This window comes from Xenopus laevis, chromosome 9_10S (assembly GCF_017654675.1).
Source record: "Xenopus laevis strain J_2021 chromosome 9_10S, Xenopus_laevis_v10.1, whole genome shotgun sequence".
Lineage (NCBI taxonomy): Eukaryota > Metazoa > Chordata > Amphibia > Anura > Pipidae > Xenopus > Xenopus laevis.
The window spans coordinates 97,469,768-97,488,889 of NC_054388.1; the positions used below are offsets into that span (position 1 = coordinate 97,469,768).

The following is a 19,122-nucleotide window of genomic DNA, read 5'->3' on the forward strand; positions in this document are numbered from 1 at the left end:
TGGAGTTGGAGTAGGAACAGCAAGGGCTGTATAGATGGTGACAGTCAAATCCCCACAAGGCTTCGAATCACTGAGCAACACTTTGCGGGATGAAGACTTTGACTCAGAAGAATTAAACCTCACATGAGGAGCGGCAGCTCCTGGAACAACCATAGGAGTTTTGGAAACTTGAGATTCAACCAGCGTCAGAACAGCGCTGGTTGAACAGCGTCAGGCCTGCAGGCCACATCAACTTCAGGCGCGTGCCACGCCCTTTCCAGACAGTCTTCTGGTAGCGGTTCTGGTGTAGGCACACAGCAAACGGGGGCCCCTATAGCAGAAGGGGTACACACTTCTCCCCCTGGTGCATCCAACACTGCGGTAGACACAACCAAAGGTGTGGGCATCATGGCCATCAAAACATCACACAAGCCCTCAGGCTTCAACGAAGGGGTAGTGGAGCACACATCTGCTGTCCAGCCGGACAGAGTGTTTTCACTGACCGCAGCCGCGATCACGGGCACATCTCCCTCAAGCGGAGCCACCTCGGTTGGGGAGGCACAAGCTGGGGTGAGCGTAGACTCACCGAGTAATCCCTCTAATACACCCTCTGGTGCGGGTACAAAGGCCGGCTCTAGCGCGGGCTTCGGGGCCTTCTCTGGGACAAGTTCGGGTGCGGGGGCCGCAGCCGCTGACACCCCCGGGGCCTCCTCTATCTCTTGGTAGACAAGAATAGTTTTGCCGCTCACCTTGTCCCGTATCTTCTCCACCAATGGAGGTTGATCAGCCCGGTTGAATGGTCCCATCCATAAGCAGGCCTCGCATTGCGAACACACGCCATCCGGGTCCTCCAAGGCGTTGGGCGCTTCCATATCACACACGCCACAGGCCGGAATCATCATTCCCCTTTCGCTCGGGGTAAAGGTACCCTGATACACATACTGCCGCTCGGGCTCCACCTGGGAAGTATCACAGGGCAAAGGCTCCATAGTAGGCTCCGGAACCTCCGGTTCAATAACAAATTCAGCCGCAGGCTCAGAAACCGGTTCGGCAACGCACTTAGCAATTGGTTTGTCCACACACCTATCTGACTCAGCCGAGTCTCACAGCATGGAAACCAAACTCAATATGGCAGCGGTACTATCCTCCAGGGTGGGACGTCGCGCCATGGCTCGGGTAACACCCCCTTGGGATAATCTGGTACGCCCTTTTCTACTTTTTCGCGCGTTTCCCTTCTCAACCCATGCAGGGCAGGGCGCTGGCTCTGGAGGTTGCGCAACACAAAATTCCTTCACAGCAACTTTTCCTACACGAGGTGGTATAGGTGGCGGTGAAGGTGGTGGTGTCGTAGGGCAACTGTCCACCAATGATTCTGTTCCCAAGGCCAAACAAAAAGGTTCCTTAGCTAGCAAAAAGTCATTAAAGTCTATGGCATCAGCAGCTAGGAATGGATTTAGCCCAGGGGTAGACATTTTAATCTCAGCGTACTCTGAATCCTTGATGCTACAGCCCTTGTTCTCTTCCCATAGCCTGGAGCTATAGTAAGATTCATCTATCATCGGATCCTCACACTCAGAAGTCAAATTAAGCAATGATAGAGGAGGGGGACTGCTCATAGGCTGGGCAGACTTAGGCAGGCTCTGATACCGGCACGGACACCCCTCTGCAGAGACTCCCATAGGGTACACCTTGGAAGGCCATGTATCACTGCTAGGTTCGGCAGGGACCCAATACAAGACCCGGACAAATCCTTTCTCATCAGACGGTTCTTGTGCAACATATTCAAAAGCATTAAATATGGGGTTGTCCCTTAAGGAATGATTCACAACATCTATAGGGCACCCCTCTGGGACATTATCCACTACAAACGTGTAGTCAGGATCCGCTCCCATTTCTAAGGACCAGTCCCACAAGGCAGCTTCAGACAGGGAAGCCATTATGCTTTTGCTGTGACCAAATTGTGTGAGGGATACACGCTCACAATATAATCAGAAGGCACACCGCTCGGGGAATAAGAACTACAGACTTTCCCCGCCTAGGTGCCTTTTTCCTACTGAGTCCGCACACGCAGCGCCTGTCACACTAGGCCGCGTGCAATGTTACAGTTAAACCCTTTTCAGGCCCCAAAATGTAGCGCTATAGTAAACTGACTTGTGCTGGGACAGTTTACTCTACTTTCCTTGGTGGGCTGAGACCACCGATGAGCTCTCTTTCTCAGGGGTAAGCCCTCGCAGCGGGGTGGAGGCAAGGGTGTAGTGTAACTGTAACCTGATGCGATAGCACAATGATGGGCGCCAGTAGTTCTTTAACAGTTGAACAAAGAACACTATTTATTGAACAAGAGCACAGAGATCATTTAGCACATTGATCCACAATGGAATATAGAACATACACAGCAGCATAAAGGAAGCATATACTCACAGCACGTATAGGCTGAATCCCCACAGGCTAGGGAATATACAGCAGAGAGTAAGTTGACAGCATGCGATGGGTATTGCCCAGTTTTCAGGATATCTTCCAGTGGCAGACTAGGGGAACTCCTGACATCCCTATCTCAACACTTGGTTCCTTACTCTGGGTCAGTAATACCCTGGGATCTTAATCCCTCTAATCTCCTCGGCGGAGCCTTGAGCTGCTCAACTAATTAACCTCTCTATCACTCCTAGAGCGATCTATAAAACGAGTATAGCTATCTAATTACTAGGGCCAAGGCGCCTAGGGTCAGCATCACCCATTCCCTTCCAGCCTGCTTGGTTGGGCTAAAGCAATGGACCCAGAGCACATGGTTCCTAAACCTTTTATACTCTGGCACAGTGCCACTAGTGTACACTGTGTGAACTGCAGGGGTTACATAAGCACAAGGTCCCCATAAGGACCCACTGAGGTGTCCGTATTACTAGGGATGTGCCTGTCTGTAAAGTGTAAGGGTGTCTAAGATTTTCACATCCCTACAATATCATAGTGAAAAATTAAAGCACAGATATTGACATTTACTTTCTAGTCTCTATTCTTTCTCATTTTTATAAATAAAAGATTTTAAAAATACATTGCATTCATTTTCCTCCATCAGGCATGAGCTCTGTAAGTCAGGTTGTGAACTTTCTTTACTGTTAGACTGATGCCACAGGGGCCGATCTAGAGAATCAACCCCTATGCTGGCATCAAACTTCTTCATTATCCCGCAACCATTTCATTGGACCAGGTGTAGGCATACATGCAAACTTTCATGTTTCTGCATCATAATCCATCACTTGTGCCTGTACATTGCAGTTAAATTTGTAATAACAACCCAAGCCCTAGCTGGTGATTTACTGGCTAGACTGGTGAATTACCAGGGTGGCATACCTCCCAACTGTCATTTTTTACGCTTTTGACAGCTCAACCCGCAGTCCCGGATCTGTACTGATAAATCCCTAGTTTCTCTTTGATCTGCTGTACTGAACAGCCAGAAAAAATTAGCTCTTGGCAGAGAGCCCAGAATGGATACTTAAAATACTTTTGTAACAGTTTTAGATAAGATAAGAAGTTAGACTTACAGCTTACAGGGCAATTCACCTTCATTAGCAAAACTGTCATAACACATAAAAACCACAGATATGTGTTCAAACTTTAATAACCTGCCAAATTTTGTAAAATGGATAAGGGAATTAGGTGGCCACAAAAATTGGCATGGTCAAAAAAATGTTGCGGCGATACGCGCGACAAATCTTTTTGTCCCTCTTTCTGTTTCCAAAATGTTGGGAGGTATGAGGTGGCAACCCAATGTGCAGGTCACAAACACTATGACCCACATCTAGGGATAATTCCCTGGTCAAATGTGACTGTCTTGACCATAAAAAAAAATAATCAAAAATTCACATTTTAAATTCGACCCTAAGGGGCAGATTTACAAAAGGGCGAATTGTCGCCAGTGACTGATTTGCACACATTGCACCACTTCGCCAGGTGCAAATTCTCTACCACTATGCTAATTCACTTATATGCGAAGGGCACCGAACGCTGGCAACTTTCGCTAGCATTACTTCGGCATTGCGAGCATTTCATAGCGGTCGTTTGTGCCTAGCGAAAATTCTCTAGTGATCTTGCGCTTAGGTCAATTTGCATATGGCGGGTAATTTAATGTTATATGGAGGTCTTTATTCTAAATTTTTCTTAGAAATGTCTAGGGAACCTTAATAAAGACAAGAGCGTTAATATAATGCCCTACACATGATCCCACTTAATATTCCATTTATTATAAAATGTCTGGAAAAAAACAGTTACCTAAAAAAAAGTCAGGACTTTTGCAGGCAATTCCGCATCGGAAAAGGAAAAGTCGCCAGCGTTTTGTAACTTGAATGCATTTTCGGCACACAGGATATGATGTAAGTGACAGAAGATCTAGCTTTGTTTTAGCACTTCACCTGGTCTGAGGTGGCAAAGTCAACTTTGGCAAAATAGGTAACGTTCAGTAAAATCTACACTTTACCGAATTTGCGGCGTAGCGCACGTTCGCCGGAGCAAAAATACGCCTGGCGATAGGGTCCGAAACTGCGATAATGACGGTCTGGTTCGCTAGCGAATTGGCACTTGCACCTGTTAGTGAATTGGAGATGAATTGTTAGGAAGCCTATGGGGACCTTCCCCATAGGCTAACATTGGCCTCGGCAGGTTTTAGGTGGTGAACTAGGGGGTCGAAGTATTTTTTAAAGAGACAGTGCTTCGACTATCAAATAGTCGAACGATTTATAGTTCGAATCGTTCGAATCGAAGTCGAAGGTCGAAGTCAAAGGTCGAAGTAGCCCATTCAATGGTCGAAGTAGCCAAAAAAAACATTCAAAATTCAAAGTTTTTTTCCTCTATTCATTCACTCGAGCTAAGTAAATGGGCCCCTTAATGTATATGTACATATAAGTACTGAATAGTAGTACACATCTCTTTATTTAACTCTGTTTACATACAAATCTTAATACGTCCATTGATATTTACAAGCCTTGTTTACATATGCCACATGCTGATACATCTCTGTAATGCAATGCAATGTGGTATAATTACAGTAATTCACTGCATACTGATACATACATTTTCTCCTTTTTAGCTGAAAGCGGACTCTTTGTACAACATGAGTCATTCCAGAGGACTTCCAGGTTTACCTCCATTACCAACAACATCTACAAATGAGCCATCAGAATTATATCAGGTATGCTAAGTGTAAAGGTATATTCATCAATTTTTACCATATACCACGAACAATATGGGGAAAATGGGAAACATGGTTATCATTGACAGTACGATAGTAACCAATCAACAGGTAGCATTTACTTGTCAGTACTAGTGATGAGCGGAATTTTTCACAAAAAGATGCAGATAAACTCCAATGGGTGTCGCGCATCAAAAATAATTTGTTGCACATAAAAAACAATTTGTCGCCCATGGACTTCAATGCATTTAGCAAAGTTTTCGCCGTTTTGTGAATTTTCGGAGAGGGAAAATGGGTCAGATTCGGTCTTCACTAGTCAGTACACATCTTATTGGTTGCTATGGGTTACTAGACAGGACAAAGTTTCCACTTTTTATTTGGTTTTGTTTTACTATTTTCATTTATGCATGACTGGATATTTAAACAAAGGTTAGTTTTAATGGGGCAGAAGTTTGCTATCAATAATATGAAAAATGTATATACATAAAAATCTTTATATAAAAATTCAGAGATGGTGCATTCTCACACTGAATTACATTATTGCACAGAAATCAGCTCCCAATGGATTACTTTATTGTACAGCAATCAATTACAATAAAGTCATTCCATTTGGGTTTATTTCTTAATTAAGTAATTTTTTTAGTAGTCTTAGGGGCAGATTTATCAAGGGTCGAATTTCCAATAAAAAAAACCCCTTGAATTTCAAATTAAAAAAGACCAACCAAAATGTATTAAATAAAATCTACGTTTTTTTTCCGGGTGAATAGGCCATTTTCGTTCGAATTCGCATTGTACGAATCGAAGTAACAGCACAATCGATCGAATTCGATTTAAAGTTACAAAAAAACCTATGAAGTCCAACAATTGACTCCAAATAGGTTCTAGGAGGTCCCCCATAGGCTAAAACAGCAATTCAGCAGGTTTTAAATGGCGAATGGTAAAAGTCAAATTTTTAAAGAGACAGTACATGATAAATTTCGAAATTCAAATTTTTGAATTTTATTCAAATAGAATTTGGACTATTCCCTAGTTGAAGTACACAAAAATTAGCTCGAAATTCGAATTTTCACTTCGACCTTTGATAAATCTGCCCCTTAAGGTATGGAGATCCAAATGACAGAAAAAACATCCCTTATCCGGAAAACCCCAGGCCCCGAGCATTCCGGATAACAGGTCCTATATCCTTATATTTTATAGGGGTACATTATTTATTATAGTACAGTTATGGGACCTGTTATTTGGAAACACCTTATCCAGAAAGTTCCAAATTACGGAAAGGTCTTCTCCCATAGACTCCATTTTATCCAAATAATCCAGATTTTTAAAAAGGATTTCCTTTTTCTCTGTAATAATAAAACAGTAGCTTGTACTTGATCCCAACTAAGATAAAAATTAATCCTTATTGGAAGCAAAACCAGCCCATTGGGTTTATTTAAAGTTTACATGTTTTTCTAAAAGATTTAAGGTATGAAGATCCAAATTACAGAGAGACCCGTTATCCTGAAAATCCCAGGTCCCGAGCATTCTGGATAACAGGTCCTATACCTGTACACAAATATTATTGAGTCATGTGACAGGAATGACATCACTAAGCACTGTTTATATGATATCATTTACAAGGAATTCATAACTCTATGATAAATATTTGATGCAATATTGATTGTGTGTTTTTAGGCCCACTATTTTCTATTTGCTAGCTCAATGCCTCACTTAGCCCATCAGCTTCAGCTTGAACGAACTCTACTATTTTGACAGAAATCCCCACAGCAAGTGCTGATGGCAGTGTAAAAGGCCAGTGGATAGTTGATTCTTAGAATTATATCTCAACAGTTCTGAGTAATGTCATGGCTTCTATTTTCCAGATGTGAGAAATAGAGACGATGCCCATTTTGTCCCATTGCTTTTTATCAGTCTAGAAAGATAGATAAATATAATTTATGTCTTTAGGAATAGACTTGCTCCAGAAATAAAAGTGTCATATCCTACTTAATCCCTTTTGCTGAATAAATTCATTTTAGCAAGGAAGAATAGACGAAAGGCTACTTCTAAGTGAGGATTGCATATAAGGGAAAGCAGATCTAGGGGCAGGATTTAAACGTTTTGCAAAATATTCTATGGCCAAGTAACCCTTGGTATAAAGTACATGACATTATTATTAACCTCTATTATAGGCTTTACTTATTAATTAATATAGTGCATTATCTTCACAGAAATCATCCATTGCAATGAGCTAATCACTGTACCTAGATTGATGTGTATTTACATGCCATAGGATGGTGTTAAAGTGACACATGCCCTTTTAAAATATGCCCCATAATGTAGGCTTAAAGTGGACCTGTCACCCAGACACAAAAAGCTGTATAATACAAGTCCTTTTCAAATTAAACATGTAATCCAATTTCTATTTTTTATTAAAGCATTCATAGCTGTTGTAAGATCATTTAAAAATCTCAGCTGTCAATCAAATATTGTCTGCCACTCCTCTATGCCCTGGCCATAGAGGCGGGGCAGACAATTACTTTCCATTCAGCACTTCCTAGATGTCACTGCTCTCCCCACATTCCCCCGTTCTCTTCACCATTTAATTGTGTAGCCAGGGCATGGGGATGGACATCAGGTCCTCCATTCTGGTGCACAAACAAGATTCTGAGATGATGTAAGGCTTGTCTTAATAACAGTGTCCACAAAATGTCTCCTACCTGCTTGCTGTAATTATGAATTCCCAGACTGAAGGAAACAAGATTCAAATACTTTTTGAAGAGTTTAAGTTTAAGAAGAGCTTTAAGGGGATATAAACTCAGAACCACATAATAATAAAAAAATACTGCTTTCAATGTCAGTTATATTTGCAAACAGCTTTAACAACACTAAAAATTTGTAATTAACGTGTATTGTAAAATTGAAAAGATAACCATTTCTATTGTTAAGCAAACTTTTATTTTTGAGTTAACAACCACTTTATAGGAGAACTAAAGCTTAACTAAGGAAATATGTCAGAGATGTAATTCATTACATTTTGGGCTTCTATACAACCCAAGGCAGCCACAGCCCTTTAGCAATAAAGATCTGTGCCTCCAAACATCTTCTAATAGCTCCTTATCTTTTCTGCTGATACATTGCACATGCTCTGGGCTGCTGTCAGTTACTGAGCTAAAGGACCGAAGCACAAGATACTGAATATATAGAATATTAATGTCACAATAGTAAGGGTATTAGTAAATAATTCACATTATTAGTACATGGCTCAGAAACCAGCACAATTAGCATCATAGTTTAATAATCAGCCCTGTTGCATCAGTTTATATGACAGTCAAATCTGCAATGACACCTAAGCTTAACTTCTCAACAGCTGCTCAAAGCACACTGAGCATGTGCGAGTCGCAGACACTACAAATTCCAAGATGGGAAACTCCTGTGACAACTGTGAAGGTCTGAATCAATTACTACTATAGAGATGATGAACCTTTAGGCTATATAGGTTCAGTATAGAAAATTTAATTTTTCACCATATTCATTTTTAAGGTTTAGTTCTCCTTTAAACAGTTAAGTGATTCAAGGAACTGCCTAGGAGCTGTTGGAGGATTTTAGGGGCTTTAATTCAGCAGCCACTGAAAGGCCATCTTAGATTTGAGAGAAGAACTGGTACAGAATTCAGCTCCAGCCAGGGGCGTAACTACAGAGGAAGCAGACCCTGCGGCCGCAGGGGGGCCCAGGAGGTACAGGGGGCCCCATGAGGCTCTCATTGATGAGCAATTTGAACATATATTGGTAAAACAGGACAAACACTGGATATTTTGGGGGCCCTAAAATGAATTTGCTGTGGGGCCCAGCAACATCTAGTTACGCCACTGGCTCCAGCTTTCCTAAGTGATGGGAAATATGCCACAATTAATAATTCATTATTATTTAACTGATGTTTTTTTACACCGAGAACCGAAATGGAAAGCTACCATCCTTTCTGCAAAACTATTGAGGAAAGAAGCTGAAATGTGTTTTCATTATTAATGCACTGCAGGCGTTCTGGCCGTGACGGGCCCTACCAGTTCTGCTGTCAACGATGATCGTTTTTAGGCACTTGAGAAGCAATTCCGATGGGAGATGATTCAAGGCAAAGTTAGAGATCAGTAACAAGTGAAAGAACAGCATAGCATTAGCCTGTCAGGACTGGAGATAGACAATCTAAAATGTTACTGTGTACTGTAAGATTCCCTTTCTTTTACCCAGTTTTAAAAGACACACTGGGGCTTATTATACATGGAGCTTAGAGATGTTTTTTCTGTAGCCCATCGCTCACGGACATCATCTTGAGTTTATTTATTTTATGCTAGTAAACCTTGTACTACTCTGATGAGCACAAAAAGTTTGTGATCTGATCAGCAACCACCATGGCTGTGCTTAATAATTCAGTAGGTGAACTTTAGCTTGTAGAATACAGGTATGGGACCTGTTATCCAGAATCCTCAGGACCTGGTCCATCCCGGATAATGGATCTTTCCGTAATTTGGTTCTCAATATCTTAAAGGGGATGTAAAGGCAAAAAATAAAATAAAATCCTATTTTTACTTTCTTTAATGAAAATGAAATCTATCTACAATATGCTTTAATTAAAAAATGTCCACCGTTTTTATAAGAAACCTGACTGTATGCAATGAAATTCCCCCCCTTGACTGCTGCAGACAGGAAACTTCAGATGGTCCCTAACTGCTCTACAGAGAGACAATCATACTTTCAAAAGGCAGGGTGGAGCTCCCCCCAACTTACTTCCCAGAACTTGAGCAGCTTTGTTTGTTTCCCTGTAGAGCAGCAGTGACTGTGTAGAGATTCTGCAGACCTGGTGCAGTATGAATATTCTGATTATTAATCAGTCTTGCTATATCGGCTTATATGGCAGAAATTATTTGACGTGCTGTTTTGATCATTTATGACGATCCCTAAGCTTAACCTCCCAACAGAAGACCAGACCACACTGAGCATTTGCATGGTCTTGGTCTTGCGAAGATGGTTTAAAGTTACAAGGTGACCCCTTTGGCCAACTTTGAAAACATTAATCATTTGTTTAATTAGGCTTCTGGTGCAGTAAGTTCATGTTTTAGTATACAAAATACAGCATTTCTAGCATTATTCTATTTTAGACTTTAGTTCCCCTTTAAGTCTACTAGAAAATCATATAAACATTAAATAAACCCAATAGGCTTGGAGATTAAGATTATTTGGATAAAATAGAGTCTATGGGAGATGGCCTTTCTGTAATTTGGAGCTTTTTGGATAATGGGTTTCCAGATAACAGATCTTATACTTGTGTATTATGTAAAAATAAAATATATATATATAGAGCAGAACTAGATTATCTAGATCTTGTTTCTGTAATTAAGTCTTGGCTGCCTACTTTGGATCTCTTACAACCTGAATGGAAATTAGATGGAATAAAATAAACAATCTTTTGTTGTTTAAAGGAGACACATTTTGTAAAAAATAAGAATGTACAAGTGCATTATACTCATTTAGATATAGAAGAATTGGGCTTAAAAAAGTAGTGTTTCAGGCTGATTTATTGAATATTTCTGCAAAAACCTAAAAAAATCCCTCCCTTCTCTTCCATTTCCTGCTCCCTGAATTCCCAGGCTGTGCAGGGGAGCCGGCGGCTCTCAGCTCACTGTACTGTAGGACATGAACCAATCAGCAGCTAGCAGGACCTGATAGGGAACTGAAGTCTGTCTGTGCTTGTGTGACTGCAGGGCTGTGATTGGCTGTCCCCCTCCTACTGTGCTTCTGGCAGGGACCGTTATGACACACCAATAAAGGGGCCATTTTTATAGAAAATATAAATTTTTAGCACCATGTAAAAGCAACACCATATATTACTTATAATTGCCTACAAAATTAGGGGTTTTTCATTAATCCTTTATGTCTCCTTTAAGAGTTCTTTCAGTAGAAAAACAAATTAAAGGGATACTGTCATGGGAAAAAACATTTTTTTCAAAATGAATCGGTTAATAGTTCTGCTCCAGCAGAATTTTGCACTGAAATCCATTTCTCAAAAGACCAAACAGATTTTTTTATATTCAATTTTGAAATCTGACATGGGGCTAGACATATTGTCGATTTCCCAGCTGCCCCAAGTCATGTGACTTGTGCTCTGATAAACTTCAATCACTCTATACTGCTGTACTGCAAGTTGGAGTGATATCACCCCCTCCCTTTTCCCCCCCAGCAGCCACTCAAAAGAACAATGGGAAGGTAACCAGATAACAGCTCCCTAACACAAGATAACAGCTGCCTGGTAGATCTAAGAACAACACTCAATAGTAAAAACCCATGTCCCACTGAGACACATTCGGTTAATAATACAGCAGCCTGCCAGAAAGCATTTCTCTCCTTAAGTGCAGGCACAAGTCACATGACCAGGGGCAGCTGGGAAATTGACAAAATGTCTAGCCCCATGTCAGATTTCAAAATTGAATATAAAAAAATCTGTTTGCTCTTTTGAGAAATGGATTTCAGTGCAGAATTCTGCTGGAGCAGCACTATTAACTGATGCGTTTTGAAAAAAAACATGTTTTCCGATGACAGGATCCCTTTAAAGTTGCTGGAGGGTTATAGTTCAAAAATAACCAAGTCACATTTCCACCTACTCTCTGCTCTGAGTCAGTGTATAATTTAGTGCATATCTTTGATGATTCTGTGGGCCCCTGATATTCACTCAGGGTAAAGTGTTCGCGTTCATGTCACTGCCTAGTCTAGAGGAAAGCATAGTCTCATATAAAAGTGTATATTCTTTGATACTGAATGACATGACTTTCATGTCTGGGCCCTAAGTCTCCAGACAGAGCTTTATGTAACAGGCACATTTAATATCTGTAATGCATCACTGCTTTAACTTCCCACACACTTCTTAGCACATCACTGGAAAAGGAATATGGAGATTTGTGGCTTTTTTCAGAGTAACTCCCCAAGGGAAGGAAATTTCAGCTCTTTTCTATTTCATTCCACAAACGAGAAAACCTTCAAAGCAGCCATTACTGTCTGCATCTATGGGTATGAGTATGTAACTGAATCCTAATTAAAAATGAGGTAAAGGATAATTGTGTTTTAAATAATGTAGGGATAAAGAAAAGAGAAAATCTATAATACCAGTATTTGTATGATGCCACCAGAAAAAGGCCTTTTTCTCTTGTGCTTAGTGAGAAGTACTTTCAGCTGTGTAAAGAAGAAAGGCAACTTCACTAGATTAATCAAAAAGGGGGGGGGGGGGGTTTGAAGGCAGTTCAGAGCCTTCCTCGGATACGTTCAAAGATTTTTTCTTGTTTCTCCGTTTTCTCAAGTACTTTCATAAACATGGGACTGAGATCTACGTTCACAACTTGCAGGTAATAACATACATTTATATGCCTTTGATATAAATGAAAGGTAATGCAGGGAACTGTAGGTCATCACCTATTAAACCATCAAGCATTGTCTCATTTCTTGGGTCATTTAAATGTAGATCATATATTTATAGCACTGGCTGTCAAGTACTTGACCATCATTGTTTCCTCTTTAATCTATGCCATTCCACCTGTTATCTGGCAACATGTGGTGCAAAGGGTCTAAGTTGGTGCCCAAATGGTTTAATAACCTGGCCATGTAGGCAGGGTTTTGGATCTGCAATGTCTTGCAACTATTAGGAAGTGCACAGTACTATTGTAGTAAATACCATCGGCATAACTTGGCACCAAAGCATGTTGTCGTTTGACCCTGAATCAGTGGTACAGGCTGATACATTAGATAGCTTTAAGAAGGGGTTGGATGGCTTTTTAGCAAGTGAGGGAATACAGGGTTATGGGAGATAGCTCATAGTACAAGTTGATCCAAGGACTGGTCCGATCACCATCTTGGAGTCAGGAAGAAATTTCCCCCCCTTTAATATGGGATCTTAAAGGAATTATTCAGTGTAAAAAAAAATTCAATATAGTTAGTTAGGCAAAAAATTTAATATATTAAGGCTGGAATGACTGGATGTCTAACATAATAACCAGAACACTACTTCCTGCTTTGCAGCTCTCTTGGTTTCCACTGAGTGGTTTCCAGGCAGTAACCAATCAGTGACTTGAGGGGGGATGGGACACATGGGTCATAACTGTTTGCTTTTTAATCTGAGCTGAATGCTAAGGATTAATTGCAAACTCACTGAACAGTTATGTCCCATGTGGCTCCCCTTAAAGTCGCTGACTAACTCAGAGTTAGAGAGCTGAAAAGCAGGAAGTAGTGTTCTCGCTATTATGTTAGACACCCAGTCAATCCAGCCTTTATACATCGGTTGGGGGCGGAGAGCAGGAGCATTGGGGCAGTAAGCACGTGCCTCTTCTTCCTACTCCTAGTTCCAGTCCTGGTTTGCAAGTATATTCATATTACCATATTCACACCATAGTTGTAGTCTCACATTGTCTATTAAAGTTCATCCATCATTTCATTTTTGACCCCGGTACTGCTGTATTTGGTTACACACCCAGTTATCCAGCCTTTAGGCTCCCAACCTCTGCCCTCTGCACAGTGACCCCACTAGAGGGCATGACACCAATTTGGCCACTTACTCGTTAGGCCAAATTAGGCTGATCTGCATCACATTGTGGGCCTTTGAAGACTCATTGGCAAATTAATTTTACAAGATTTTTGTGCCCAATAGATACCTGTCTTATTTTTATCAAGGTGTCAGTTGGGCAATCCATTGGGAGTAGCGATGCACCGAATCCAGGATTTGGTTCGGGATTCGGCCTTTTTCAGCAGGATTCAGATTCCGAATCCTAATTTGCATATGCAAATCTTATTATTCATTACTTTTTGTCAAAAAACAAGGAAGTAAAAAATGTTTCCCCTTCCCACCCCTGATTTGCTTTTGTAAATTTGGATTTGGTTCGGTATTCGGCCGAATCTTTCAAGGAGGATTCAGGGGTTTGGCCGAACCCAAAATAGTGGATTCGGTGCATCCCTAATTGGGATCCCCATACAACAACATACACTAATAAGCTGCCAAAGTAAGCCTGAATGGGAGTCAGCAGCTTATACTGGCCCATGTATGGACAGTTTTAGAGTTCTCTTTACTGATCTCTTATCCAGAACCCCCGTTATCCAGAAAGCTTTGAAGGCATTCTCTAATGGACCCTAGTCCAATTTAAGTAAATAATTATAATGTTTTTCATTTATTTCCCTTTTCTCTATAATAATAAAACATTAACTTGTACTTGATCCTGTCAAAACTGCATAAATCCATCATCAATGTGTAAATGAATTTTTAGCCTGGGGATCCAAAGTAAGGAAAGATCCTGTATCCAGAAATCTTGGTCGTTCAACCAGCATCCCCTCGCACCAAAACTCATACCATAAAAACCATATAATGAAAGGCAATCACTTTTACTAAGCACTTCTCAGCTAAACAAAGGCGTTGTGTCTATTTGAATGGCTTCAGCTAAAGAAGAGATTGGTCATTTTACATGTGGATATATATTTGCCTATCAGTATGTGTGTTTCTTTACCACTTTGCTCAACTTTTCTTAAGATTTATGGAAATTCTCCATTGTAATAAAGAATGTGACATTTAGGGGGTTATTCATCAAAATCTGAAAATTTAGATGAATTTTCTGAAAACAACTCCGACCAAATCCGCTGATTTTTTCCCTTATTTATGAATACATTTTCGTGAAAGATGTGTGGGAAAAAACTCGAAAAAATCCAAATACCGCAACTTTTTCGGATTTGATGCCCGAATACCACAATTTTTTAGAAACCCAGCGCAAATCGGGATATCAACAGGATATCTCCCATTCATTTCTACATGAACTCGGCAGGTCTGAGTTAGAGTAATTTTTTATTCCGACTTTTAACACCCTTGGGGTTTAATAAATCCCAGACAAGTTTGGTTTTTTTACTTGAAAAAATTATGTTTTTCCCCTTGAATAAATAACACCCTAAGATAATCTTTCTCAGCCAAGACAATGGTAATAGAGGTATAAAATAATGAAATTGTTTTAATTGACTTAATTTTATGAAATCTGTTTTTCAGCTTGTCCTTAAACACAGTAATTACCCTCCACTTATGCAAAGTAGATCGTGGACTCTGGCTTCTCCTTTCAAAGAGCATCGTTTTCACCGCAGTCCTAGCAACTCCATAGGAAACAACTTCTCGCCCACAGCCCGTGACCTGAAACTCACTGAACTTTTGAAAAAGTTACCCTCTCCCAGACCTAATGCAGAATTAATAACATCAGGAAAGAGACCTGCATCATGTATCCTTTTAAGATCTGTAACTGGAGTTTTTTCTCATCTTTTCATTTTCTGGTAACTTATTTGTTTGCCTCCAATACACTGTAAAAATCTATATTCATATCACAGTTATGAGCATTCAGTCTTAACTCCTTTAAATAGCATACTGGTTTCACCTAGTGATTACCAAGAATTGGTAGATATTCACACATTTGCCTATGTAGACACCTGCCCTCTGCAACATATTAGGGGTCTTTTACAAACAGGATGGCAGTGTGCAAAGTGCAAAAAAGATGCAACATACACTTTGCACTTTGCCTCCCCCAAAGTGGTTGTTCGTCTTCAAATTAATTTTTAGAATGATGTAGAGAGTGATGTTCTAAGAGAATTTTCAGATTTTCATTTTTTATTGTTTCTGGTTATTTAGCTATTTATTCATCAGCTCTCCAGGTTGCAGTTTCAGCAATATGGATGCTAAGGTCCAAATTGCCGTAGCAACCATGCATTGATTTGAATAAGAGACTGGACTATGAATAGGAGGAACCTGAATAGAAAGATGATTAATAAAAAGTAGCAATAATAATACATGTGTAGCCTTATAGAGCATTTGTTTTTTTAGATGGGGTCAGCGACCGTTAATGGAAATCTGGAAAGAGGCACAAGAAGGCAAATAGTTCAAAATAAAACTATTGAAAAAAATAAAAAAAATGAAGGGCAATTGAAAAGTTGCTAAGAATTAGCCATTCTGTGATATATTAAATATACTTGACGGCAAATCACCCCTTTAAAAGATTGCAACAGGTCCCTGTATTGCTTTATGTAGTAAACAGACCTGCAGCCATCCCCATAATTACAGCACTGCCTGTATTCTGCAGTGCTGTATTCATGAGAGGTGGGACACATGTAGGTGTCTCCATCTTGCTCCCTTTACTTGCCCACTATTCAGACACACAAGTTAGGGAGCAGCAGTGGTCCTTGTACTTACTTCTAGACCTATGGTATGTGGGGAGAACAGGACTGGCCTGGGGGGCCCACTAACAATGTGCTCTGGCATCTAGCATGAGGTTCAGAGCAAAAGCCAGAACCGGGGCAGAAGTATATTGTGCATGAGCACTAACAAATGCGATCTTGTGTTGCTTCTGCCTCCGGTCTTGTACATGACCTCTTTTGCCTGTGAAACTCTTATGCATGCCTAAGAATTTTGTAACATCCTATTAGGACAGAACATCATAACATGATTTTCATGATGTTCAGCCGGAACTAGGGGCAGACAGATGTATTTGGCACAATTGGAAAAAATGTAAAATTACGTTTGAGTCCAACAGTGAGCAAATGATTGCATACAGGGTGGAGGCTGGCCGTAATCGGATGGGTGGCAGAAAATATGCATGAGCAGGCGAGGGTTGGTTACAGGGGGTAGGGGTAGATGTTGAGCAGCCTTAGGCGCCATTAAAGGAGAACTAAAACCTAACTAAAGAAGTAGCTAGAAATGTTGTACATTTTGTTTTGGGCTTCTGTACCAGCCCAAGGCAACCACAGCCCTTAAGCAGGGGAGATTTGTGTCTCCAAAGATGCCCCAGTAGCTCCCAATCTTCTTTTCTATTGATTCACTGCACAGGCTCTGTGCTGCTGTCACTGAGCCTAGGGACTAACTCACCATATACAGTACACATAGGGGCACATTTACTTAGCTGGAGTGAAGGATTAGAAGGAAAAAAACGCTGACCTTCGATTCGAACTAAAAATCGTTCGACCATTCGATAGTCAAAGTACTCTTTTAAAGTCTCTTTAAAAAAAACTTTGACTACCTACTTCGCCTCCTAAAACCTACCGAGCACCAATGTTAGCCTATGAGGGACCTTCCCCATAGGCTGTCTATGTAATTTCTGATTGAAGGAAAATCGTTCGATCAATAGATTAAAATCCTTCCAATCGTTCGATTCGAAGGATTTAATCGTTCGATTGAACGATTTTTCCTTCGATCGTTTGCTCGAACTAAATACGGTAAATCCTTCGACTTCGATATTCGAAGTCGAAGGATTTTACTTTGATGGTTGAATATCGAGGGTTAATTAACCCTCGATATTCGACCCATAGTAAATGTGCCCCTTAGAGTATAAATGTCACAATATAAGGCTGATTAGTAAGTTAATACAGATAATTACTACATGGCAGCACAGAAACTGGATTAAAGTTTAACATCTGCACTTTAATATTTAGAGTCTCTGTTCATGATTGCATGCCTTGTATATTCCTGGTAATGCCTCCAATATTGTTCCTTTAAGGAGCCTGAATTTGAACAGAGTCTGCAGTGCATTTGAGGTCAGACTGGAAATAGTTGTTTAGCTCCGTAATGTGACATCCTCTGTTAATGTAAACTATATCATCTGGCAAGAACTATATACATTGGAGTTTTCCTCTTCAAATACATTTCTTGCTGATCTTCTGCAAGTGAAATAATTGGACAAAAGCCGGGTCTGCCCCAAGCCAAATTGTATTCCACAGACACCCACGCCTTCTGTATTTCTGCTTACAAAATGCCATCTCCCGAGATTTATTTATTTCGCTTTCTCCGTAACAAATAGCAAATCGAAAGTACAGTGGTGTTCTCGCTGTAACATATTCATTTGTGGAGCTGCCTAAACCTTACAGTGGAAAGGCTACATAATCTCATGAAGATAAAAAAAATATATTCAAGTTTCATTAAAAATTCCAGGTAAACTTATGATGATTAAAAGTCTGGTTAAATAAATAGTAAGTAAATAGCAGCGGAACAGACATGTTTTGTTTGACTAATTATAAAAGTGTCAACAATGAATTAAAAAGCGAAGTAAGGGATGTGCCAGAAACTCAGAAATGACAAGATGAAGAGACAGAACGAATATTTTTGGCCAGATGTTGTGCAATGGAAAAATAAATGTTATGTTTGTAATAGGTATGGGAGGTATCCTGTTAAAGCAGAAGTAGGCAGCACACATAAAATAAAATCCAGAATAAGGATATCTCATTTAACCAATATACAGAGCAGTCCTGAAGCAAGGTAAATCCAACTCAGTTCTTTTTTTCAACTTGTTCTTTGAAACAAAGAGGAATAATGATAAATTATGACCTTTCCATAATCAAAACTTTTCTGCACAGCACTTACTTGATTCTTTAGGGTGCATTCACTTCCCTGGCCTCTTCCAAACCAAATAGTAGCCAGCAACTTTGTATGGAAGAAACACATCTACATATCATAAATGCCTATAATTCTTTTATTTCTGCAGAAAATGTAGCACAAGCTTACTGGGAACACCCCCTTCACCAGCTACACACTTACTGAAACCATATCCTTAAATACCCTTCTTAACATGTGACATGTTATCACATATATATCACATATATAATGAAATCCAGACTAAGAATATCTCATGTACTGTATTAATGTATACAGAGCAGTCCTGAAGCAAGGTAAATCCAACTCCATTCTTTGTTTCAAGTTGCTCTTTGAAACGAAAAGGAATAATGAAAAGTCATGACCTTTGCCATCATTTGAGGGGTATTTTTTTTAGTTATAGTTATTGCTTTGGCATGAAGAAAAAAAAGTAATTTGTAAATACTGGGTACACATTTATAGAGCAACACTTCTAAATACTGCAATCCGTAAGCTTGATTTTAACACCAAAATTTGTTGACCACCTCTTAATCATCACCCCACTATGCCTCTGGCAGAAAATTTGAGAGCTGAT

The 19,122-nt window shown here is 40.1% G+C and overlaps 1 protein-coding gene across 1 annotated transcript in view; it reads left to right on the top strand.

Moving 5' to 3' along the window:
• The window catches only part of dnah3.S (dynein axonemal heavy chain 3 S homeolog), a 169,807-nt gene that overhangs the window by 15,020 nt on the left and 135,665 nt on the right, over positions 1-19,122 (top strand). The window contains exons 2-3 of the mRNA XM_018239192.2: positions 5,057-5,158; positions 15,195-15,417. Coding sequence (XP_018094681.1) covers positions 5,057-5,158; positions 15,195-15,417 — 325 coding nt within the window. The remainder of the gene's footprint in view (positions 1-5,056; positions 5,159-15,194; positions 15,418-19,122) is intronic.